The 23,518-nt window shown below is 53.1% G+C and overlaps 10 protein-coding genes across 10 annotated transcripts; 6 read left to right on the top strand and 4 right to left on the bottom strand.

The window, feature by feature from the left end:
- Positions 1 to 2,818: 2,818 nt before the first annotated feature.
- On the top strand, positions 2,819 to 3,477 carry EI97DRAFT_50021 (uncharacterized protein). The gene has a single exon (XM_033802650.1). The coding sequence runs from the start codon at positions 2,928 to 2,930 to the stop codon at positions 3,288 to 3,290; it is 363 nt and encodes a 120-aa protein (XP_033653666.1). The 5' UTR covers positions 2,819 to 2,927; the 3' UTR covers positions 3,291 to 3,477.
- Positions 3,478 to 4,691: 1,214 nt separating this feature from the next.
- On the bottom strand, positions 4,692 to 5,119 carry EI97DRAFT_377492 (uncharacterized protein; the record flags this gene model as incomplete). The annotated part of the gene is made up of 3 exons (XM_033795616.1): positions 4,692 to 4,909; positions 4,970 to 5,004; positions 5,067 to 5,119. 3 exons carry the CDS (start codon positions 5,117 to 5,119, stop codon positions 4,692 to 4,694), a joined length of 306 nt encoding a protein of 101 aa, XP_033653665.1.
- Positions 5,120 to 6,177: 1,058 nt separating this feature from the next.
- On the top strand, positions 6,178 to 7,512 carry EI97DRAFT_418919 (WD40 repeat-like protein). The gene is made up of 2 exons (XM_033796972.1): positions 6,178 to 6,705; positions 6,752 to 7,512. Exons 1-2 carry the CDS (start codon positions 6,268 to 6,270, stop codon positions 7,286 to 7,288), a joined length of 975 nt encoding a protein of 324 aa, XP_033653664.1. The 5' UTR covers positions 6,178 to 6,267; the 3' UTR covers positions 7,289 to 7,512.
- A 294-nt stretch (positions 7,513 to 7,806) lies between these two features.
- Positions 7,807 to 10,945, top strand: EI97DRAFT_433539 (tRNA ligase-like protein). The gene has a single exon (XM_033798413.1). The coding sequence runs from the start codon at positions 8,113 to 8,115 to the stop codon at positions 10,612 to 10,614; it is 2,502 nt and encodes an 833-aa protein (XP_033653663.1). The 5' UTR covers positions 7,807 to 8,112; the 3' UTR covers positions 10,615 to 10,945.
- Positions 10,946 to 11,789: 844 nt separating this feature from the next.
- On the top strand, positions 11,790 to 12,321 carry EI97DRAFT_433538 (uncharacterized protein). The gene is made up of 2 exons (XM_033798412.1): positions 11,790 to 11,852; positions 11,912 to 12,321. The coding sequence occupies exons 1-2, from the start codon at positions 11,844 to 11,846 to the stop codon at positions 12,074 to 12,076; spliced, it is 174 nt and encodes a 57-aa protein (XP_033653662.1). The 5' UTR covers positions 11,790 to 11,843; the 3' UTR covers positions 12,077 to 12,321.
- A 305-nt stretch (positions 12,322 to 12,626) lies between these two features.
- On the top strand, positions 12,627 to 15,759 carry EI97DRAFT_433534 (uncharacterized protein). Its single transcript, XM_033798411.1, has one exon. It carries the CDS (start codon positions 12,756 to 12,758, stop codon positions 15,267 to 15,269), a length of 2,514 nt encoding a protein of 837 aa, XP_033653661.1. The 5' UTR covers positions 12,627 to 12,755; the 3' UTR covers positions 15,270 to 15,759.
- EI97DRAFT_458618 (uncharacterized protein) lies at positions 15,597 to 15,947 on the bottom strand (the record flags this gene model as incomplete). The annotated part of the gene is made up of 2 exons (XM_033800924.1): positions 15,597 to 15,800; positions 15,870 to 15,947. 2 exons carry the CDS (start codon positions 15,945 to 15,947, stop codon positions 15,597 to 15,599), a joined length of 282 nt encoding a protein of 93 aa, XP_033653660.1.
- A 231-nt stretch (positions 15,948 to 16,178) lies between these two features.
- On the bottom strand, positions 16,179 to 18,976 carry EI97DRAFT_467360 (uncharacterized protein). Its single transcript, XM_033801594.1, has 2 exons — positions 17,338 to 18,976; positions 16,179 to 17,285 (listed from the first exon to the last, which is right to left on the bottom strand). The coding sequence occupies exons 1-2, from the start codon at positions 18,892 to 18,894 to the stop codon at positions 16,455 to 16,457; spliced, it is 2,388 nt and encodes a 795-aa protein (XP_033653659.1). The 5' UTR covers positions 18,895 to 18,976; the 3' UTR covers positions 16,179 to 16,454.
- A 460-nt stretch (positions 18,977 to 19,436) lies between these two features.
- Positions 19,437 to 20,807, top strand: EI97DRAFT_355047 (uncharacterized protein; the record flags this gene model as incomplete). Its single annotated transcript, XM_033794894.1, has 1 exon — positions 19,437 to 20,807. A coding segment is annotated over one exon (1,371 nt), but the record flags the coding sequence as incomplete, so codon positions are not given.
- A 416-nt stretch (positions 20,808 to 21,223) lies between these two features.
- EI97DRAFT_49677 (uncharacterized protein) lies at positions 21,224 to 22,237 on the bottom strand. Its single transcript, XM_033802485.1, has 3 exons — positions 22,180 to 22,237; positions 21,354 to 22,084; positions 21,224 to 21,287 (listed from the first exon to the last, which is right to left on the bottom strand). The coding sequence occupies exon 2, from the start codon at positions 22,040 to 22,042 to the stop codon at positions 21,581 to 21,583; it is 462 nt and encodes a 153-aa protein (XP_033653657.1). The 5' UTR covers positions 22,043 to 22,084; positions 22,180 to 22,237; the 3' UTR covers positions 21,224 to 21,287; positions 21,354 to 21,580.
- Positions 22,238 to 23,518: the final 1,281 nt, after the last annotated feature.

The following is a 23,518-nucleotide window of genomic DNA, read 5'->3' as shown; positions in this document are numbered from 1 at the left end:
ATGGCTTTCGATTTTGTGTGTTTGCCGTGTTGCTGTTTTTCGATATGGTTTGTGTTTATCTACGCGTATCTTTTCGCGTCAGTCCTTGATATGGTTTTCTCCATCTTTCTTTCCCGCATACTCCTGGGTAGTTTTGGGTGTCGCTGTTTGGGCTATTGCTCTTCTCCTCTCCACGATTATCCCGAATTTCTATTCCATCAGCGCCGCGAGCATATTAATCTACGGAGCGTGCGGCGTTTTTGATGCATTTCCACTTGAGGAAATCCTCCCAAGGGGAAATGGGATGGGTTAGCAGTCTCCACTCTGTCGAACTGTTTGATGCATTTCATTGCTATTTAGCTACTCATATTTTATTTGCTCTTGTTTCTTTGCGCTTGATTTCCTCTTCTTATCTACGGGCGATATGGGATCTGATGGGACACGGATTCGGTCTTAGGACCACTACCTAGGCACTAATTATCATCATGATGGAACTCCTTTGATACTACTATTGAATCAAACACTTGTGCTTGTTGATGGGGGTGATGTGTACATGTGTCTGCTTGCTTCATCGCTGCAGCCTAGGGACCGCGGGAGGTAGGGTAGATGGAGGTTTTGTGTCCGGCCTCCACTAGGCAACTAATAACATTCATACATGTGTGCGTATGTGTAAGCGTGGGGGGCGCATGCCTCATCTGTCGCACTTTTCTTCATCTTCCTTTTGAGCAACGGCGTCAATTGTTGTTGCTGTCTAGTAGGGTTGGGTTGTTCGAGGGTTTAGTGTGGTGGGTGGTTGTGGTAGGTTAGTGTGATGGGTGGTGGTGGGCAAAGTAGTTAGTTAGGGAAAGGGGAGGGGAGGGGAGGGGAAGGGGAAGACTCTACGACTTCACCTCGATGGCATGTGCGAATGGTGTGAATGGTCGTGAGTGGTGTGTAGCTAGAGTCCTGTATGAGGGGCTGGGAAGGAAAGGTGCGTAGTGGTATGTGGGTGCCATCACGGAAGGGGGGAGGGTTCCGTAGGGATAGGTTACGGGGCGAAGGGTTGGCGGTAGGGTTTAGTGGAGTTTTCAACGCGGAATGTTGGAATCATTTCTGTCTCTACTACGGTAGCTCCTGCGTTGGGTGATTGGGGCTTTCGTGGGATTTTGTGTATTACGCTTGTGTATAGCAGCCCTGGAGTGTGTATTTATTATGCTTATATACTTATACTTAAGCTTATTGTTTTGTGTAGTTTAACTACTCACTAGGCTTGACATGCCTACTTTATTTACCTTAGGGTATGCACCGCACCGCACTAATTACAACTCCGCCCCAGTTCCGTACTCCCTTTTGATCAGCCCTCACTGGCCCCTTATTCCGCATCCTATACCTCTTACCCTTTCACACTCCCCTTTGCTTACAACGTTGAACGTATCTTATTATCTTCCTTCTACTCCTACACATCTATTACCACCACCGACTAAGGGTACTCTGTCTGCCTCCTTCTCCTCCTCCCTCGCCAATTCTCGGGGCCCGCCAAACCAATCCATAATCCCGCATCCGCCACTCAAACTCCCCGCCCACCCTGGGGCACTACCCTTCCTTACTCTTAATCGCTCTATCTACCTAGGGTAGAGTCTAAAACCACGGGCGTACACACATAGCGTTGAGGCGAACTACACTACGCTACACTATACTACACTGGTACACTACCTCCGGGCCTGCGGAACCGTGACACTGGCACAGTGCTGCTGTATAGAGCTAGATGGGCTCCACTACGTCAGAAGGTATGGGGATGTGGTCACACGACATGCCCCCCTCCCTCGCTCCCTCCCTCCCTCCCTCCACCAAGTCGAAAGGAGTAAAGCGGTGCGGTGCAGTGCGAGTGTACGCTAGCTAAAGGTGAGAATGCGAGGAGGAAAAGCGCGGTGTACAACTGTAAGTGTATGCCCCGTGTGCATATGTCGGTCTGAGACACTACAGTCTAGGGTCTCACGGCAGGAATGGGAGGTCGAGTGTAATAAGAGTTGCCGAATGTGCCGGCGTCGGGAAGGGTGGGTGAGTTGTGTAAGTGGGCTTTTGGGCGTTAGATGAGGTACTTGCTGTGCGGTGGAAACGGAAGATACCTGCGGGCGGGCTCAAGCGGCGCGGTTGGGAGATGTTTTGTCTTTTGGACAGAGGAAAATACCGGGGACGATAATGATATTCTATGGAGTGTATAAAGGCCCAACTGAGGGATTGATTGTAGGGCTCTCATTTGCAGACGGGACAAATTTCGAGTACGAACGACTTCGTTCACTCATATAACTGATAGACGGCGCCGAATTCGGGGAGGAAATACCAATCCTTTTTTTCACAGCCGGCATTCACTGCTGGTTTCTCATTTCCGTCCCATTCCTATTTTTATTCTCTCTCACTGCTGCAACTTTCTTCACGACTCCACACCCCATCCCAACCCCAGCATCAATATCGATACCAACACGAAAACACTGACAGCCTGCACACGAACCACTACAGCACCGCAAAGTGTCACTCCAGAAAAGACACCAATCGGCGCGGTGCCCTACCTTGACTAGGGTGTCCAGCCGCGAACTGCGCACTGCGCACGCCTCATGCGGCGGAACATTGAACCGTGGGTGGGTTTCCAATGCGGGGAAGGAAGCATTAACCGTTGGAGGAGCGAGCGACAGCTACTAACTTAGTAGTAGCTATATCAAAGAGTGATATAGGAGGTTAGCGGAAGCTATTGGGCGATGACAGTGGCAGAGGGGGCGGTGTGTATTGCACAAGGGGCTATATAGCATGAACCGTTATAGAGTGTGAACCCTTGCCTAAACCGTAGAGAAAGACGCAGGAGAGTGGCTACTAGTGGGATCTAAGATAGGGTACTGTGCAGTATCTGTGGATACTACTAACGGAGGACATGTCGGCTTAATGACACTTAACCTCGAATTTGAAAGGAATTCCTCATGTGTATCGAGCTTTTACTTACTGAGACGCATGCCCCACGCGCTCGTTTTCGCTCCTTTCTCTTAACCAACCGGTCGAACAAGTCCCACACGCATATCTTCTCTCTCCTCCACCTTGGAAGTAGACTCCAACTCTTAGCCCTAGGGTACCTTCAATACACTCATCCCTCCCTCCCTTCCCTCTACCCACCGCCATCCACAGGCCCCAACGAACGTCATCGATCATCCGCCACCCACTCCCCTCCCGGCAAACCAACCCGTCGTTTCAACGCCAGCCTTGTGTTTCACTCCGCCAGCGTAACTCACGGCCTCCGCCTGTCGACCTACCCTCAATCTACTTGGCAAGCTAGCAGGACACGATAGCCGGAACGAACGACTAGTGAGTGAGTGCTACGTTACACTCAACGGAGGGTGGGGCAGGCGGAGGGGGATGGACAGAGAGGGAGGGGTGGCGGTGATGGTGGTGGTGCAGCAGACCGTTTTTGTGTCCGATTCATTGGCAACACATTGGATATGCTGTTGTGCATGTGTCTCGAAGAAAAGAGCGGGGAGGGGGGGACACACAGAGAGAGAGTGTGAGTGAGAGAGAGAGAGCGTGAGACCAATGAAGACCCTCCTGCTAGTAGCGACTATAGTACGGGCGATGCAATAACCCATCCTGCTATAGATATCCTAGTGTCTGCATTTTCCTGCTCTCCCAGCGGGGTATCGATTCTGTTGAGAGCCGTGTGAAAACCCCAACAACTGGGCCCGTCCCTCGTTCCCTCCCGCCATACTTCCAGCTCCTTACGCGTCAGACGCAACCGCTGTGCTTGCACTGCCCCATACCACAGAATGCCGTACGTGGCGTAACCGCACCAGCGCTGCATTCACCACTGCCGCTACTCTGGCCATGACAGCCGTCCGCCTCACCGAACCTGTCAGTCCGACCTGTCATTCCCATTTGACTCTCCTGCGTCATCCCTTCTCCACACAACGAACCCCTTCCATTCCAACTCCCCGTCTCCCCCCATGTCCGCTGTCTTATACTGAGACCGAACAACAGATGCACGCCTGCAGGGCATCATGTAATGTAACCTGTCAAATCTGCAGCCCTGCGCGTCTTCAATACCGTCCTCTTCCACATGTCCTGCAGGACTACTCGGCTGCTACTACCGCTGGTGTTGCTGCTCCTCAAGGGACGATGCTGTGTGTGCAAGAGCACGAGCATGATAGGTCCAAGTCAGGGGGACGCTCGGACCCCTCGGATGCTGCCGAACCGTTGACCAGGGCGTGCCCAGGGACGCTTCATTCCAATGGTACATCAAGCGCTGCGCCTCTACTCTGCCAGCCTTATCTTGGATTTAAGCTGAGGAGGAGGGTTGCTGTTGCGATGGGGTTGCAGTAGTAGTAGCAGATAGGCTGGTGGCGGCTGCTGTTGGCGAGGCAGCATCGGAGGTTCCGTTGTCGTCACCAAAGCCCAGGTTTTTGAATGAGTCAGGGGCCATGAGGTTGCTATCAGCAGACAGAGTCAGCACCGCGAACTTTCCATTTCCAGATGAGCACGTCGATCCGCTCTTCGCTCGGAAGGGACCGAGCGTGTGAGGCGGAATAAAGTGGATAAGGAAGAGACACGCTGTTGCCGCGGAGGTGGGGAAGCCAGCCATCTGCATCTGCGGCACATCGACAGCAGCAAGGAATGAGGCGTGAGGAGGTCTATCCCTTGCTTTCTGCAAGCGTTTGGCTTCCCAATTACCCGGTTCATTCGAATTTGACAGAGCGGTGTCACAAGATTAGGTCCCCCCTAACCAGAATAGGCGATGGCTTATGAGACATTGAGGAGAGCGGATGGCGAAGAGGTATGAGAAAGACGAGAGATGGTACATACTGTTCCATCCGGCAGCTCAGGTATGCTTTTGCTCGATTGCGACATTCAGGGTCGTTGGTCCCGCGATGGGATCGGATGCATTGAAGGTACGATAGCATGACGGACTTGCATTCTCCTATGAACATGAGTTAGTTTCGAGAGAGTCTGTGATAAGTGGGGCCAGGAAAGAGTTTACCATCGTGGTCCAGAGGAAAGGAGCCACGTTCCGGCCTATGAATTGCTATTTCTTAGTCTCTCAAGGGATCTGGTCCGTGTACGGAGGATAGACTTACGGTGTGGGTTTGCTGACTTTCTGCCCTCCGCCGGGCTGGCCGAAGGTGCTCATAGTCGTTACGCAATGAAAATCGAGGAACTGAAGGGGAAATGAGGAGCTCCAGCAGAGCTGTGACTTCAATGACGGATGGTGAGGTGGGCGATGTTATGGCATGAGGTTGAATCAAGAATTGCGCTTGGTCCGAAGGCGGCCCGTGCGCCTTGATGATTACCCCTGCCAATGACGTGTTGGGTGAGCTTCAACACCATGCGTTCATCGTGAACTACCGAAAGGAGTTAGTTATGAGTGCGACCTCCCCGTAGGCTTTGCTCGGCTCGTGGATTACAATTGGTTTATCCGGGTTTTCTTTTGCTCCTCCCGCATATTTCACAACATGGTTTTCACACGGGCGCGGCAAACTACATATATCATGCCTCAATTAGCAGTTTGAGGAGGTCACTGGTCCGCATATGACCCTGAGTCCCATCGCCAAACAGTGGACTTTAGTCCCTATTTCATGGGACCTCTTACAAAGTGCTACTAGGATGATTGAACTGAAGGCAGATGTCTCCGGAATGAGCACGAGAAATCGCGATCCCTGGCACATATGCTGCCAGGGCGGAAGCCCACTGCTAGGTCACCTCAATTCACTAACCGTACATGGGACAAAATCATGAGATCCTTCTACGCATTTCAACTTCTCCCCGCACCACCCGTGCAAGCCCACAATAGCATATTACCTCGATGTGATAGGAGATTCCTGTATCTGTGGGCTGCACTTGGACACCTGGCTAGGATAGGATAAAGCCTTTTGCTTACGCATAATATGCATAATTAATGTTGCTGGATTTTGTGCCGTTCGTCGCGGGTGGGGAACGAGGGTAGGGTTTCGAACTGGGTAGCAATTTCAAACGCTTCAGTGGTTATCACAATGAAGCCATAGATGAGGAGTATAAGCACAAGCTGAGCTCGTCTATACTTCTATATTGCTGATGATTTGAGTATGTACAGGTAGGCATTGTCGAGTTGAGAGACGTTTGGTATGATCGACGGCTAGGCCGCTTACGGTTAGCCCATGATTCAGTTCGACGTCCACGGCTCTTCCGACTCATCAGCTTTCAGATGCCGTTGACCGCGACTCTCGTCCTATAACCTGAGCTCCAGTTTTCGGGAGAATTCCAGCGTTGTTATCTTGAATCCCATTGCAACATTGACTTCGCATGGCCCCTTCGGTGCGAGCCCGCTCGCTGGGTAAAGCTTCATTCGGGCCCGCATTCTCGAAGCTCAAAACCTCGACTTATATCGACAACCCTCGCCCCTCCGTCTCGTTATCACCGTCGCATTTTATACGAACACTGTCCTGGAATGCATCCGGCACCTTCATAGCCACGGGCGCTGTAGATCGGACGTTACGAGTCTGGAACCCTGAGAGAACAAATGTTAGGAACTCAACAGAGCTCAAGGGACTCGGTGGTGCGGTGGAGCGCGTTCAGTTCCACCCATTCAATGAAGCTGAGCTTGCGACCTGTGCCCAAGACGGGACTGTAAAGCTGTGGGATGTCCGGACGAAGGCCGGTGTTGGGGAGATTAAGGTTGCGGGAACACCATTCACGTTAGCTTGGAAGCCTGACGGAACCGAGTTTGTTGTTGGCACGAAGGTGAGTGCTGAACAGCCTTCTCAGGCCGGAACCTAACTGTGTGTAGGAGAACAATCTCATTCGCGTCGACCGGACAGCAATGAGGCCAATCGTCGAATACCAGCAGCCAGTACAGACCAACCAATGCGTCTTCGACTGGGCCGGGAAGTACCTTTTCGTCACAAACGGAGATGGTTGTGTAAAAATCCTAGACTACCCGTCGTTTCAAGCCAAGCATACATTGAATGCACACACATCCTCCTGCTTCACACTGTCTATGTCGCCTAGTGGAGAGTACTTGGCCATCGGCGGAGGCGATGCACTTGTTTCCTTATGGGACACGCAGGATTGGATATGTGTCCGGACGCTCGACCTAGTAGAAGGGCCGGTGAAGAGCGTCGATTTCGCCTTCGATGGTAGCTACATCGTAGCCGGCGCGGACGAAGAAAAGAAGCTGCAGATTGCGCATGTAGAGAGCGGCGAGATTGTCCACAGCATTGATCTTACGCAGCCCGCGCCGCAGGTGGCCTGGCACCCGTTCCGATACGCCCTCGCCTATTCGGCCGACAAGGAAGGCTTGAAGATAGTTGGGGCTATGAATTGAGTCTTGGTATTGGCTTTTGGTCTCTTTTCTCTGGGTAGATGCGGCGCTTCGGCGGTTGTTCAATGTCTTTTGGGATTCTTTGGGTTGCGACGACCATGATACCCGTTTCCTTATGGCTCAGGAACTTCCGATCAGCTGATTGTGTTCTACAATAACAGAATTGAAATTTGCATTCTATGAATGTTGGATAGTCCACTATGTGGGATACGCGATGCCAATGGCGGGATGCAACAATTTACAAATTCCCCCTCTTGACGTACCATTTCTCGGCTCGAAGAAGAGTTTCAACAGATTGACTAGTCAGAAAAGGTGCTCATGGTCCTATGGAACGAGGACACGTACCTGATCCACTGAAGCAGTAAAAGCTACATTCAATACGTATGACTACACTCATCTGTAGAGAGACGTCTACGCGAAGGTTGTTGTGGCTGAACCCCCGCTACGCCGCCGCGTAGCTGCGCCACAAATGATCTCACTCTGGCTCATAAAGATCATAAAGATGATCCCCAATTCCGCAACAAACTTCCATTTGACTCACGCGCTCCCGCCCTTCTCCTTCGTATTAGGTGCCTAGTTGGCTCCTTCCATGTAAAGGTGCGCCTTCGTCTTCTCTGAGTCATTACACTACGTTCGCTTGTCATGCTCGTTCTTGCCCTTGTAAATAAATGCGGGCCATATTTCGACAGCTCTCTCCGCTCCTCCATGCTTTCTCCACAACGCCCACTTGCTTACCCTGCCTAGTCCAGACAGTAGGGCTACCAAAGACAACACTTTTTAAGCTGCCGAACCTCTCATTTGTCTCGTCCTTCCACTCCTCGGCCATCATGTCACACCCCGATAAAGCGCCTTATGCGCCCCAGGACCCCGCAGAGATCAGACGACTTGTCCAGGCCCTCGAGTCACATAAGGGCAAGAAGAAAGGCGCTGGAGGCTTTTCAGTCAAGAAGCACACCTTCCCGTTACCCAATGGACGCACGGTGGATTCTTGGAAGATGAACGATTGGGACTACAAGAAGGAGAACTTGCCCACATACGCTCGGGGTCTGTTCACGTACAGGAATATGAAAGGCGACTACGAGATCGCGGTGCGGGGTTACGACAAATTCTTCAATCATGGCGAAGTAAGGAAAACGGAGTGGCGGAACGTCGAGAAACACACACGAGGGCCGTATGAGTTGAGCGTGAAGGAGAATGGCTGCATTATCTTCATTTCGGGCTTGGATGACGACACCTTGCTGGTTTGCAGCAAGCATTCGACTGGAGCGCGAGCAGATGCAGATCTTAGCCACGCCGTGGCAGGGGAGCGGTGGGTGGAGAAGCATATCGCCGCCGTGGGCAAGACGAAGCAGGATCTGGCCAGGAAACTAAGGGAGATGAACGCTACACTCGTTGCTGAACTGTGCGACGACTCGTTCGAGGAGCACGTTCTCGCGTACACCCCCGAGAACGCTGGTCTTTACGTCCATGGCATCAATCTCAATCTTCCCGAATTCGCGACTTACCCCGGCCCGCTGGTTGACAAGTTTGCTGATGAATGGGGAATGAAGAAGGTCATGTATGTCATGGAAGACGATATCCGCAGAGTTAAGACATTCCTCGAGGAAGTGGCTGAGACTGGAAGCTACAATGGACGCGACACCGAAGGTTTTGTCATCCGTTGCCAGGCGCGGGAGACCGAAGATTCTCCTTGGGTTGATTGGTTCTTCAAGTACAAGTTCGAAGAGCCATATCTTATGTATCGCCAGTGGCGCGAGTGCACCAAAGCCATGATCAGCGGAAAGCCTCCGAGGTACAAGAAGCATGAGGCCATCACAAAGGAGTACTTGGACTATGCACGTCGGAGGATCCAGCAAGAGCCCATTATAGGGAAGATGTATATGAAGAACCACGGCATCATCAAACTCAGAGACGACTTCTTGAAGGCCCGCGGAACGACCGGAGCTGAGATCATTCAGCAAGAGATAGCCCAAGGAGCTGTGCAGTCAAAGGACGTTACAAAGAACGTGGTCCTAGTTCCTGTTGCCACCATCGGCTGCGGCAAGACAACGGTGGCACTGGCCTTGGTGAAGCTCTTTGGCTGGGGTCATTTCCAGAATGACAATGTGAAGGCAAAGAAAGGAAGGGCCCAGATTTTCGCGGATACCGTTGCCACTATGCTCGTATCGAACCCGGTTGTCATCGCGGATAGGAACAACCACCAGAAACGTGAGCGCGAGCAACTCATCACCGATGTCTCCAAAGCCGCTCCGGATGCTCGCTTCGTTGCGCTCCACTATGTGCATGACCGTGAAAATTACGACGATATTCGGAATGCGACACGCGATCGAGTGCTTGCTCGTGGAGATAACCATCAAACAATTCAAGCAGCTTCCAAGAACCCTGGAGAAATCATCGAAATCATGGAAGGTTTTATGCACCGATTTCAGCCCGTAGACACCTCGGAAGCTCCCGATGACCAATTCGACTTCGTGATCAACATCGATCCAACGGTTTCGTCTCGGGAGAACCTCGAGGTGGTCATCACAAACCTGTACGAGAAGTACCCAGCTCTCTTCAAGGACAGAGAGATGCCCAACGATATGGAGCTCGACGCTGCCATCGACTGGGCCATGAACGAATACAATCCCGACTTCAAAATGGACCTCTCCCGCGGCGGGGGCAAGCAGGGACAGAGACAGGCCTCAAACAAGCGCCAGAATCAGGACCAGTCTCAGCAAGACGAACCACGTCCCAAGAAACAGCCAAAAATGGAATACTTCTCTGTCCGCGTGGACAGCCAACGTATCAAGTCCATTCTCGAGGCCATATTCAGCGACAAGGATGCCCAGACGGCAAAGACTTATCGGCAACTCAAACAGTCTCGCCGACTGCAGCAGGAATTCCACGTTACGCTTGTGCATCGTGCTTCCGCTCCTCAGAACCAGGCTTACTGGGATAAGCTACTCAGGTTGCACTCCGCTGTCTATCAGGCCGATGATCCCGCCAAGAGCTCCACGGAGCCCGAGCTTGGCAAGTGTGGTGTCCACCTCGAACGGGTGATCTGGGACGACAGGCTGATGTGCTTTGTCGTTCGCTTGGACGGTTCGGCTAATCTGCAACTTGACAACGAGGCGGACTCGGAGGAGCTGGTGTTCGAAACGGTGAATCTTGTAGCGCACATTACGGTGGGGACGGCGAATCCGAACATCAAGCCGAAGGAGAGTAATGATCTTCTGCAGAAGTGGCTGAATGAAGGAGCGAATGAGGAGAACGGGATTCATGAGGAGATTGTCAAGGGGCATGTGGTGCTTGACGGGAGTGTGAGAGGCGTTTTCGGAAGGCTCTAGGAGAGCTCGAAGCGACCAGCGAAGTTCAACGGAATGAGAGGAACGTCCAGGATGGTCAAGGCCTACTAGCCACATGCCCCTGCAGGGACAAAGGATTTGAAGTCAGGAATGGACCAAAGAGGGAGCTTCCAGAGCGATTGGGACTTATCAGCGTTACATTGCATGGCGTACTGAAGGAATAGGTGGATATCATGACAGTCTACCATGGTATTCCCTAAAAAGGATGTAGAGATAAGGTGTGAATGGGGGATATTTGGGACCAGGCATACTCTACTCTGCCTCGACACCGCTCTGTGAGCCCTTTAGCTGACATAATATACCACTCTTGCCTCTTATGTTATGTTCTGAACCCTCAAAATTGAGGGGATTGCGAGTTATCCATTTGGCACTTTCGACTCTTTGACATCTTCAGGCCCTCCAGGAGATACTTACAATCAATCACTGGATGGATTTGAGATTTCTATAAATCCACAAACTGCTCCAACGACCACTTACCAGAAAGATGAGGTCGGATAAACGCACGGGAGTACCGTCTCGAGAAAGGGAGGACTTGCACTCTTAAATGGATAAATTACAGGTTCTAAATTACAGGTTCTAAATTACAGGTTCTAAACTCATCAAAATGAGTGTCTGAACTCTGTTATGGAGGTCTAGCTACATATAGTCACACAGAATTGTATATGGAAACGCTAAGAGATTACCGGTACCCGGGACGAGCCGTGCCAAGAATAGATAGAATTTCTTGTTTCAGCTCAAGATCAGTTACAGTATGTTTTGCCAGCAACGTCCCATTATTGTGCCACACAGTCACTTAAAGAGGGGAGCTACCGTACAATGTTCCTATCGATTATGTCACGGCGACCCGTGCTGCTTGGTCGCTTCGTACTAATCGCTCCCTTACCCCTTACCCCACTCCTCCAGATTCAAACACGTCACACTTTGGCGAACTTCACTACAGCCAGGCAGCTTTCGAGGAGCGCAATCATGCAAGCAAAGATTTCCAAAGGAGAAGACGAAGGAAAGATAGAGGCCGAGTTGCAAGGATTGCTCGCAAACGGTTGGAAATTAAACGAAGAACAAATACAACTCGAGAAGACGTACTATTTCAAAACCTACACCAAGGTCCTAGTAAATGATTGATTCACTTCACTGTTAAGGCGCATCTAACATTTCAGGATCTTCATACATGTATCGGGATAGGGAGCAAATCGAAAAACCACCATTCTAGAATGATTACCGTCAGTCTCGAGTTTGGCTGACAATGTCCCCGTCTCCATTGATGCTTACATAAGTGCAGGAGTTCGGATCTCTCACCGTGTTCTGGACAACGCACAATCCCCGTGGCCTTTCTTCAAAGGACACGTTCATGGCGAAGTACTGCGACGACCAAGCGAAGCTCATTGGAACGGTGGACCAGAGCGAGGCTCAGAAGTGCGGCCCTCCCCCGTCTTCACAGGTATGATAATTTCTGGACTCGGGCGTGGTTCACATTTGAGGCCTTTGTGGTAAAGGAAATGGAGAATGCCTTTGGGATATGGACGGGAAACGAATACACACTTTTGAACGATCGTGGGCTCTCGATATATGGCGAATTCCAGGGAAGCCAACTTATCTGGGCATCATTCGTGCTGTGGATGAATATCGGCCAGCAAGCGCTCACTGTGGATCAGTTGTTGATGCCCTGGTAAGTACAGTACAGCAATGCCTTCAAGTATGCTCTATATAAGCTTACCTTGGTGCAACTGGAATGGCAAGAGAGAGTTTTTTATACACAGAGTTGTGTTCTAAATGCAAGTCGCGTGTTACACTAGGCATTCACATCTGTGCTTCAAAACGCAGCATCGTATTTTGACCCGAGTTTTAAGTGCCTCTGTAAGAACGAGTCCTTCAATGAAAGTTCGCATATTTATTTTCAGAGTAGATCCTTAATTGCTCCCATAGTTTGGTAATGTATCACGTGATGTGGAAGCGCATTGGGAAATCGCGTTTCTGCCCTCGCGTTACAAGAGCAAGCCGCAACCTTCTCCTTCCATTACCTGATATGCACCAGGCGTCAGGGTAAATCAGGCGGGTATTACGGTAGCCTGATGGCGGTGGAACTTATGATGCGTTCTATTATTCAGTAAAAGATCGCTTCGGCCATGTCTCTGCCTCTCCCGCCGGCATCCCACCTCAAAGCGATCCTGCTGGTGACGCAGTCGCGATCTCTGGGTCCACGCCTCGTATTCCATTATCCGCCATTGTCCCCCTCCGCCGCTGCTCTAGCAGCGAACAAAGTGCCGGCATGGTTCGGCAACGAAGCAACAACCGCGAGCGTCGATTCGAACAGTTCCGGTAGCGATTGGGACAGTAGCACAGACAACGATGGCGGAGACGAGGATGCTGAGGTCGGAAGTCGAACCAGCGGACGTGGCTCAGGACGCACGAGTTTCCGAGATCGCGATAAGCACAAGGCTAGTGGAGGCGGGATATGGGGACGGCAGGAGACTATAGATGAGGATGATGCTGGACTGGATGAGTATGGCAACCTTAGAGGAGATGGGAAGGAAATTGGCGGAGACCATGACTGGGAGACCGTCCTGGGGTTCAAAGTTGATGCTTTGGAAAAGATGCTTTGTCCGCCCAAGGCATTCAACAAGAGACGGTTCGAATTGGGTGTAGAGAGCATTGTCCTCCTCGGAGCACCTATGTTCGTGAGAGACGACGGGCTATGGAAGAAAAGACGACGGAAAAAAGAGAAGAAACGGTCCACGAAAGGTAGCATAGAGGATGCCAATCTTCTGGCTAACCTGAAAACCGCCGAGACAGATGAGGGGTCAACGCAAGAAGGAGGCCATCATACGGAGCCCTTTGTGTATCCCGAAGGTTATGAACCTGGCTACGGTCACGGTCTCATGTCTGGAGCTGCTTCGGAGGCAGGTTCGGACGCTCACAGCTCCTCAACAACCGACCATGCGCGCGACGATATGACAATGTTCAACGTCGTCTTTGTCTTGAACCCTCCAGCCCTGGAGTACCAGTACCGGGTGAAGGAGATGTATGATAATGTTACCAGGAAATTCGCCAAAGCACTCAAATTTGAACAGGCCCGTTGCCAGTACGTGTGGAAAGAATCTAAGAAGATCATCCACATCAAGCAGAGAGCCAAGGACAATGGTGAAACACTTTCGACTACCTGGCGGGAGATTATCAATTCCTCCCCTCTAGCAAAGTCAGTCGCAGCCCTGTTCGATGCTATCTCCAACGACAAGATTGCGCATATCTACTTTGATGAAAAATTCAACACTTCCTTTCAAATACCTCAGCCTGACTCGACTCCTTTCCTCCCAAGTGCCATGGAACCTCAAATGCCTGGTCTTTGGCTTACGACGTCTAACGTTGCGGTTGATGAGGATAATGCGCCAATGACACAGCACGCCGCATTACTTCTTCTCCAGGACCCGGAAACCCTCGTGAAAGATCTGGAAGCAGATGCAAAGGAACGCGCCGGGTCCTACATCCGGAATATCGTGCCGACTAAGAGTCTGCAGAAGCTTTCCGTGAAGCATAACATCCGTGCGCACGAGATGGAGTACATCGCCAGCCATCTAGTCTATTGGAGGCGAGCAAGGTTGATCAATCCGCTTCATCCTCGAGATACGTACATCGTATCTCCGAATGCAGACCTGAGCGCCCTCCCTGCCGCAATTCCGGCGTACTCAGCACGCTTCCCGACTTTACCATCTCTTCCCAAAATCCTAAATCTGCTCTCCGGTACACCGCGGCCGTACCGGACCTTTATACCTACCAATGAACATCGAGAAGCCTACATGGAGATCTTAGCTTGGCTCATGCGCGGTGGATGGGTGACGCAGCTTCGAACATATGCCTGGGTACGGGTGAGTCCAGAGATTAAAGCCCTTGTTGCACAGGATATGGAGCGAGAAGCCCAACTTAAGAAAGCAGAGGATGCCCGACGGGAGGCGGATGCCGATTCAATGACCGGATCCATATACTCAGATAAACGCGCCAGCCTGCTTTCAGCTGGGCGACCCTCCACACCCATGAGGCGACCGCCAAGAAGAGAAGAGGATGAAGATATGGAAGGTGGGAGGATCCTCTCTCCTCGGTCGGCATATCGTGGATCTCCAGCCCGGCCCGCCTCCGATGCAGGAAGCACAAGCAGCATCCGTACGACCGTTCCTCTCTCTTCGACTTCTGGTCATCCTGCATCACCCGCACACACAGCACACGCGCAGACCAAGCTTCATCGACCCTTGCCTTTGCAGTTGAAAGGCACGTCGCCTTCTCGAGGCCCAACCACACATAAATTTTCCCCAACATCACCCTCAGCATCCCGATCCCAAAGCATCAGCGGCAATCCCGGCGGCCCAACATCCCCTCCCCCTCTTCCTCCATCACATACGTTCACCCCATCAATCGTGCTCTGTCCGCAAAAGGCAAACGCTCTTGAAGCCCGCTGGCTCGAGAAGATCGGACAAAGCTTCCAAGACGCGGAATTGCGCGAATACTGGCCCATGCTGCTGAAGCACTTGGACGGGAAACATGCGATGGAGGACATCTATGCGAGGGAAGGGATCAAGAGAAAGAGGGTTGCCGCGTTGGTCAGTGGGGTGCGGGAAGCGGGCTGGTTGGTGGTCGCTCGGCACTGGTAGTGAGGCGGAGTCCTAGGTGTTTCGTTCACTTTTGATACCCTTTTTATTGTCAGAGAGCTGACTAGCTATGTGATTAGAGACGGGACTGAAAGGTCGTATCGCACAATACGAATCCAGCACGATCGTTTCAGTTGCTCGAGTTCCCTAACGTGCATACCAGTGCATTGTTCCTTCAAAGTAAAATGTGAAATATGCGCATCTCGCCGTATCCAAACGTACCTCAAATTCCTACATCCGACATCTCTGACTCTTACCCTCTTGAAATGCTCCTCATTACTCGTAACAACCAAGCCCGACTCACCGATTCCCTGCGTCCCTCCCAGCTTTTCACTGCCTCTTACTCTCCTCGCCCTCCCTCCTCATCCCCTCGCACCTCACGAGCTTCCCCGCCGTCTCCTCGACGCCGCCAAAACCCTGCCTATGCGGATCCCTCTTGTCCCCCGCAGCCCTCAGCGCGTCCACGGCGGCCGCTTTGTCGTGTGCGCCCGACTCCTTCCATGCAGTGCTGTGCGTTAGATTGCCGATTGTTTCCTACAAAACCAATGTTAGTTGTGTGTGTGTGTGCAAGGGATGAAAAGCTGAAGGCAGACTAATGCGTACCTCGGCGGCACCTTTGACGTAATGCGCGTGCCCGGCTACGAGGCTGGGTTGGTTGTGAGGGTTTTGGTTGGAGGACATGTTGGTTGAGGATTGGTTATGTAAATTATTTAGGTGCGGATGTTGCTTTTCTGTCGGCTTGGTATGCGATCCGTTTAGGAATGCTTTGTTTTGCAAATAGTCGTGGAGACGCGGTGAGTGAATACCAGGAGAACAATTGTATATGAATGGTGAAGGTGAACCGGTGACGTTCATAGATGGTGACGTCATTGTACCATTCTGCAAGAGCTACGGGAACTGGGGACCTGGACCCTGGCGATCACACTGTTTGAGGGCAATTGGTGCCGAAAGAGAGGAAAATACCTAGGTAGTTGATCCGAGATTGAACGTCGAAAATGCATATGTATTCGCTTGGTGGATAGGTGAAATGCAGACTGAGAGAAGCGGTGCAAAAACCTTGGGAAATCCCTACTTTACCTGAGTGTCCAGTCCATGAACACTCAAAACCTCGTGTTTCCCACTTAAAACAATGGCTCAAAATACCAGTAACCGTCCCATGCACACATATAACTCCCTCTCCCGCGACCCTCACTGTCCCTCCGTCAAAACCCTCGTCCAATCAAACTTCCTCCACCCCTTCCTCCACCTCTCCACCCTCCTCTGGTCCCCCTTGCCCCATTTCCCCTGCCTCTTCACCACCTCAACATCCACATCCAACATGCCGCCCAGCACCTCTCTCGCAAAGAGGTCCCCCCTCGGCCACCTCCGCTCATCCTCGACAACATGCCCCAGCCCCCCATCCAACTCGAACCACACATGAAAGTACGGCATCTCCTTTGCCAAGCTCTTCCGAAACGCCGATTTCCCCAACCCATTCCTCGCAGCCTTGAGCGTGTCAATGAGCGGCTTGTGCTGCGTCCACTCCTCATCCGACGCGAGGATTGCTTCGCGAAAGAAGGCGGGCGCTGTTTCGCCCAGGGAGAACGGGATGGGAACGACCTGCATGGCGGCGTGCAGTTTGCGGTGAGGCGCCGCTGCGTTCTCGTAGAAGACGACGTCCCGCCCTTGGTCGTGGTACATGCGCGTCAGACACTTCATGAAGTTGCGGATCTCGTCCCACTCGTCGTCGTCGCATTCGAGGAGGTTGGTGTGGTGCTGGATGGGGACGATGACGGCGCCGCCGTCGCTGATCTCGGGTTCGGTGGGGAGAGTGAGGTAGACGCGGGTCGCGAGGGAGACGATGGGGGCGATGGGTGGTTGGGGCGGGGACTTGTCTTCGTGGTGGCAGAGGGGGCAGGATTCCAGGATGCGGTTGGTGCGCTGGTAGTCTTGGATGGCGGCGTTGCGGACGTTGATGGTGGATTTTGGTGCCCGAGCTGCGATTTTCTCTGCGTTATCGTCCATGTAGTCGAGGTCATCCTACGGCTGTCAGTTTCATCTTGAAGTTTGGCGCAGTGTTGTGTAAACTCACCTCAAATTTGGCGTCTTTGGCAATCTTCTCAGCCAACAGAAGCCCTTCACCTCCAGGTTGCCCCTTTGTCCGTCTCTCCTGACGTACCATGTCCTCGATAGACATGTCTTCATTTTCCTTGACCAACCCGCGCTCTCTGCCACGCTTGTTGGTAAGAGCTACAACCTCGCCTTTGCGTCCACCAGCCAGCGCGCGGTTATCCATGGCACCCAGAACGACGACATCCGACTCCTTTCGACCCGCCGCAGCCGCCGCAGCAGCATTATACTCCGCCTCGAGCTGTTCGGCGTTGGAAGCCTTCTTCATCTTCGCCTTCATCATCTGCGCCTTCAACTTATTCAACTCGGTCTGACTCAATATTCTCGTCGAAGTCGTCGGTTCCGCACTCTCCACAACCTCCCCTTGCGGCAACTCAACCTCCTCATGCTGTCCCCTGGAGGGCCTTCGAATCCCCGCATTCAATCTCCTCTCCTCATACAACTCGCCAGATGGCTTCTCCTTCCCCACATACTCCCTCCCATACAACTGCCGCCTCTCCAACTCAATCTCCTCCTCCCTCGCATCATCAAAATCCCTCAAATTCCCATACTTCTCCAATGCCACCTCCTCGACCGTCCTTCCCGTCTCCTTCGCCGTCCGATAAATCCCCTTCAATTTCATCATTCGCCACGCAGACCCAGAATCCCCAAACGTATAATCGACATCTCTCTGCGAAGCCTCTTCCGGTTTACTCTGTTCCCGTTGTTCTTCCCCTTCCTCATTATCCTCCTTGAGATCCGCCAAATGCCGATTCAACTCCGCCTCATGAATCCTAAGCCTATGCGCCGTCTCCGCATCCGCAGACGCAGGCACATACGTACTCTTATCCTCCTTCTTCCTGCGCCGCACATAATCCACGTCCAGCGACGACGGCGCCTGCATCCACGCATCGCGCTGCAGATTCGCGTCCGCCGCCTCCTGGAGCTGATGGTCGAGGAAATCGTCATCCGGGGGCACGAAGTCGCGGTCTGGAAGCTCCTCGTCGCCGGTAGGTGTCTCGTTGACGTCGTCGTCGCCTTCGCCTTCTTCGACTTCTGCACTGCCGCGTCGAGGCCGGTGCTTCCTGCTTAATCGCTCTTGAGCATCGCTGGACGGCGATCGACTCCGCCTATGGTGGTTCCAGCGGCGTTTGTCGTCGTCGTCTTCGTGCTCCCGCTCGTGCTCGCGCTCCCGTCTTTTGCGGCGCGCGCGTTCCTCCGACGTCTCGCGGTGCGAACGCGATCGCTTATGCGAGTGTCCGTCGTCGCGGCCTTCGTCGTCCCTTTCCCTGTGATGCCGCGAGGATCGATGCTCCCTATCTCGTTCCCTTTCTCTGTCTTTCTCTCTGTCTTTTCCCCTATCCCTATCCCTATCCCTATCCCGATGCTCGCGATCCCGATCCCCATGTCGGTGTCGATGCCGATGCTCCCTCTCGCGACTTCGACTCCTCTCCCGCTTCTTCCTCTCTTTCCTCTCCGCCTCTTTGGCCTCCTTCGCCTTGTTGGCTGCGAGCTCCCTCTCAAAATCCTCGAGACCCATGTCTACTCCAGGGGCCAATTATTTACGAAAAGAATTCACAATTCTGTGGTGAGTGAAGCTTCACTTAGCTGCGTAAACGATGGAGTGAAGTTCCCAGCGCCAAGCCCCATGCTCGCGGAACTTTTGACATCATCCCGCCTGCAAACGCTCTGATCGTCTTAGAATCCGTGCATTTATTCGCGCAGACAAACTTCCGCCCCGCCAAAGAATTTCCCAAAGACCTCGCGAACCATCTGATCTTCGAGACGACAAACCTCCTCGACGAATCAACACGGGCGGCGCATTCCTTCTCATCGCTGGAGTATCTCCGAGATTTGAAAACGAGGAAGTAGGAGATTCAACCCCGCTTAATCACACTTCCCACAAGGTTGCGACTCTCACAACTGCGACCGCAAACCGCGAGCCCGACCGCGAACGCGAACGGAACCTCAACCTCATTCATTTCTCCCTCCTACGTCGCGATTCCACCTCCTCCCAAATCCAAACCGACTCCGTCCTAAACTCCTAAACTACACGACTGCCTAACCACCATGCCCGATCCCGCGCCCTCCTCCTCCTCCACCTCCCCCGTCGCAATCGTCTGCATCGGCATGGCCGGCTCCGGCAAAACCACCTTCATGCAACGCCTCATCTCGCACCTATACACGCACCCAGACCCATGCTCGCCCCAACCCACGCACCCCATAAGACCGGCCTCGCAGACGCCTCCACCGCCCTACATACTCAACCTCGACCCGGCCGTGCACCACATCCCCTTCACGCCCAACATTGACATCCGCGACTCGGTCAACTACAAGGAGGTGATGCGGCAGTTCAACCTGGGCCCCAACGGCGGCATCCTGACGAGCTTGAATCTGTTTAGTACGAAGATCGATCAGGTAATTGGGTTGTTGGAGAAGAGGACGGCGCCGCCGCCGCCAGCACCGCATGCCGCTCCTGCAGCAGAACCCTCCTCCTCCTCTTCCTCTACCTCTACTCCTGCACAAAGCACCCTCGAATACCTAACCAGCGAAGGCAAACCCCCCTGCACCACTACTGCGCCCAAACCCCCTCAACAGGTCAAACACATCCTCATCGACACGCCCGGCCAAATCGAAGTCTTCGTCTGGTCCGCCTCGGGCGAGATCCTCCTGTCCAGCCTCGCCAGCACCTTCCCCACCGTCATCGCCTACATCATCGACACGCCCCGCACCTCCAGCACCTCGACCTTCATGTCCAACATGCTCTACGCCTGCTCCATCCTCTACAAGACCAAACTGCCCATGATCCTCGTCTTCAACAAGACGGACGTCCAGGACGCCGAGTTCGCCAAGCAGTGGATGACAGACTTTGAGGCGTTCCAGGCTGCATTGAGGGATGAGGAGGAGGGCGGCCAGTTTGGCGGCGAAGGTTTGACGGCGGGAAGCGGGTACATGGGCAGTCTGCTCAATAGCATGTCGCTCGTCCTCGACGAGTTTTACAAACACCTCAGTGTCGTGGGCGTCAGCGCCATGACGGGCGAGGGCATGGACGAGTTTTTCCGGGGCGTGCAGGAGAAGAAGGACGAGTTTGAGCGCGACTACAGGCCCGAGCTCGAGCGGCGCAGGGCCGAGCGGGAGAGGGAGAAGGTAGCTGCGCGAGAGAGGGAGTTGGATAAGTTGATGAGGGACATGAAGATGGGTGGTGGTGGACCGGGCGGCAAGAAACCCTCCCCCAAGAAGAAGAAGGTCGAGCCCGAGACGGTCAGCGATGTGGAAGACGAAGATCAGGAGGTCATGGCCGTGGAGGAAGAGTTTGATTCGGAAGATGACTACGACGACGGCGAGACTCAGGACGCGGGGTTGGAGAGCAGGTATCAGCAGGCGCTACAGGACAGCCGGGGAGGCGGAGAGGGGCCGTCGGATCAGGACTTCAGTTTTGCAAGGTACATGCACAAGAGCAGTCTTGGTTGAGGGGCAAAAGGGTCATACGATGCGGGCTTGTGTAGAGCGCCTAGACTGATCGTCGACCTCCCGCGGCCCTACCGCTGAGAAGGCGCTGCAGCTGCGGATCTCTTGAGAGTTGCCGGTCGAGCTCTAACGGCATGGTTTTGGTGAGACCGGCACGATCGCTGCGGAATTTGAGGAAGATGACTGCGATCTATGAATGTAGGACAGCCTTGCAGCGATATTAGGGATTATATGGTGGAGTAGCGTCCCTTAGCCGGGCATTTTGTCTGCATTGGAGTAGCGTCCGAGTCTCTGATATAGAAGAAGAAATGTAAGCTTGACGAAACCGAGACTGCATCCATCATCCACACTCCTTGACGAGCGAACAGGAAGAGGCATATGACAAAGTGCAGTACAAACCTGGAATGTTTACGGAAAACCACCTCCTCGAGCGGGGAATATGCCGGGTCCAGCCACGGTGCAACTCTACCTGCATGTCAAGACCCATCTTCCTTGTGCTCATCCGCATCCCCGGAGCTTGGAAACACTCACTCAAGGGACATAGGCACACTGCGTATGTCGTCAAACCAGTTGGTCCCTGTCGCTTGCCTACCCGTCCATCTTCGTGACTCCATGCTGTTGGTCGTAGTGGCGAGCATGGTTCGATCGGCAGCAGGCAGTGCTACGGCATCTGTTGCTTCCCGGCATCCTGGGAGGGGGACTCCTCTATGGGCCGGAATCAGGACCGCTGAAGTGGTTGGAACACACAGGTCATTGTTTCAGAGAGCTGGACCGAGAAGGGTTTCGCGGTTCCCCGCGGAGCACTGCAGGGTGAGGTATTTTTGGAGGGAGGTGGAGGAGAGGTACTCGAGAAGGGATGCGGCCAGATGGGACGAATCTCCTTTCCCTGGCTTCCGTGAAATGGCGACTTCGAGGTCAGAAACTTGACCGGCGTAGTCGTTCCATGGTTGTAGACATCCCCAATGAACAAGCCGTCTCAACTTAGCCCCTTCTTGGAGCCAGTGCGGGTGAGTTGTAATCACCATATCTTTTCCTGTCCGCAACCGGACCCCCAGGACTACAAGCCTCAGTTCCACCAAGAGCGCCATGTGCGGCCCTCGACGGTGTCTCGATTCGAATGGCACAGGGTGGGGTGCAACGTCGTGCCCGCCACTGTCCCACAAGGGACGACGAACTTGAGAATTTGTCCGCTGCAGGTCGCACGCAAACATGTACAACATACGCCACGATGCATCGGGATGGAAAAGTGGATCCCGGTGTCACTGTTTTGGATCGTAGCGATTCCTCTGTACGCGTAGGGGTACCGGAACTTTTTTCGACATTGCGAGAAGCGGAGTGGGAGCTCGAAAATACGTACATGCCCAAGGATGCGACGACCATGTTGCGCGCCGTAGATCTTGTTGCACTTTGGAAGTATGTCATCAACTCCGTACCTACCAACAAGGTGAGCCCAAGTTCAGTGCCTTCTTTCATTCTCGACCTCGTGTCCACGATCGCCAAGGTACATACCTACCGGCTACCGCACTCCCCCACCGTCCTCTAGACCAACGGCTGTCCGCTATTAGCCTTGGGCCTAAAGCTTAGCCTGGCATAACCGCGCGTGCCCTCAACGGCGTGCAAGTCACCAGAGATCTGACCGCGAGCTGGGGAGTCGGAACCGGGGACGAAGGAACGAAGCCCGAGAGGCCGTCGGGTCTCGCTAATTCTGGCACACCACGATACCGTGACACTCGACGCTCATGACGGTCGTACCTGTGCGATCTGGTGGCGTGGCCGTTGTGTAAGGGCGCAGTTATGCAGGGGAAATCTCTTTTAGTTCCGCTTGAGACGTCTGCGTTACCCGTTCCAACCCGTGTGGAGCAGGTATCAGCGAAGATCGGAGACTGAGGGCCTCGAGGTGCACGGAAGCCGCGAAAATGTTAGAAACAGAGTTCTTCCGTAGGTAGGTAGGAGAGACATGCCGTCGGAGATAACCGCATGCAGAAGGAGGAGGGAGAGAGACAGAGACAAGGTGGGCCCATACCTGGGCACACGTGCAGACGTGCATGGGAAAACGAATGTAGGAGTATGATATGGAATTCGATCTGCGATGCTAATCTAGCCTGAACTACGGTGATGGAGTATACGGAGAGAGGTAAGGCGAGTAGATATCTGAAGTGTCAAGTTTAATGGAGGAGTGAAGGAGAGGCATTCGGGGAACGGTGCACTATCCATTGGAGGACGGGGAAGAAAGCATAGCAGGAAGGTGCGGAAAGGGAAGGAGCACAGGAATGCCGTACTAGTCCCTCACATCACTGAGCGCATATCACAAAATGTATAGATGAAAAACTCCAAAAACGGAATCCATATTTCTTCCAACAAGCATCACACCGGCTACGGTGACGCGCGCTAAACAGACAACGCAAGCCGCCCAGTCCCAATCTTTTTCTACCAAATACCAGTATACCAAATCATGTATTCCCGGGTATACCCAAAACGCCATCCAATGCACCATATACCGAAAACCAAGCAGTCTTTCTGCGGTATATGCCATAGTCCAGCCCAGATGAGAGGAGCCAGTCCGCCTCTTGCACATAGGATGTTTATGACACCACGTACTCAACCCGCAAAAGTGATCCGCTGAACGCCAGTAACGCGGAATCCGGAGCCGAATACCAATATCCCATGAAAAGAAGCGTACCAAAAGTTTCTGAAAT

Source organism: Westerdykella ornata, assembly GCF_010094085.1.
Source record: "Westerdykella ornata strain CBS 379.55 unplaced genomic scaffold EI97scaffold_11, whole genome shotgun sequence".
NCBI classification, from domain to species: Eukaryota; Fungi; Ascomycota; class Dothideomycetes; order Pleosporales; family Sporormiaceae; genus Westerdykella; species Westerdykella ornata.
This window is presented reverse-complemented; position numbering and strand designations above follow the sequence as displayed.

Bases quoted from the DNA above. Each gene is read 5' to 3' on its own strand.
- EI97DRAFT_467360 (XM_033801594.1), bottom strand. From the start codon at position 18,894: ATGGGTCTCGAGGATTTTGAGAGGGAGCTCGCAGCCAACAAGGCGAAG. The intron at 17,286-17,337 runs GTGAGTTTACAC...TGACAGCCGTAG, and splicing joins CCAAAGACGCCAAATTTGAG to GATGACCTCGACTACATGGA.
- EI97DRAFT_49677 (XM_033802485.1), bottom strand. From the start codon at position 22,042: ATGTTGTACATGTTTGCGTGCGACCTGCAGCGGACAAATTCTCAAGTT.
- EI97DRAFT_433539 (XM_033798413.1), top strand. From the start codon at position 8,113: ATGTCACACCCCGATAAAGCGCCTTATGCGCCCCAGGACCCCGCAGAG.
- EI97DRAFT_418919 (XM_033796972.1), top strand. From the start codon at position 6,268: ATGGCCCCTTCGGTGCGAGCCCGCTCGCTGGGTAAAGCTTCATTCGGG. The intron at 6,706-6,751 runs GTGAGTGCTGAA...AACTGTGTGTAG, and splicing joins AGTTTGTTGTTGGCACGAAG to GAGAACAATCTCATTCGCGT.
- EI97DRAFT_50021 (XM_033802650.1), top strand. From the start codon at position 2,928: ATGTGTATCGAGCTTTTACTTACTGAGACGCATGCCCCACGCGCTCGT.
- EI97DRAFT_433534 (XM_033798411.1), top strand. From the start codon at position 12,756: ATGTCTCTGCCTCTCCCGCCGGCATCCCACCTCAAAGCGATCCTGCTG.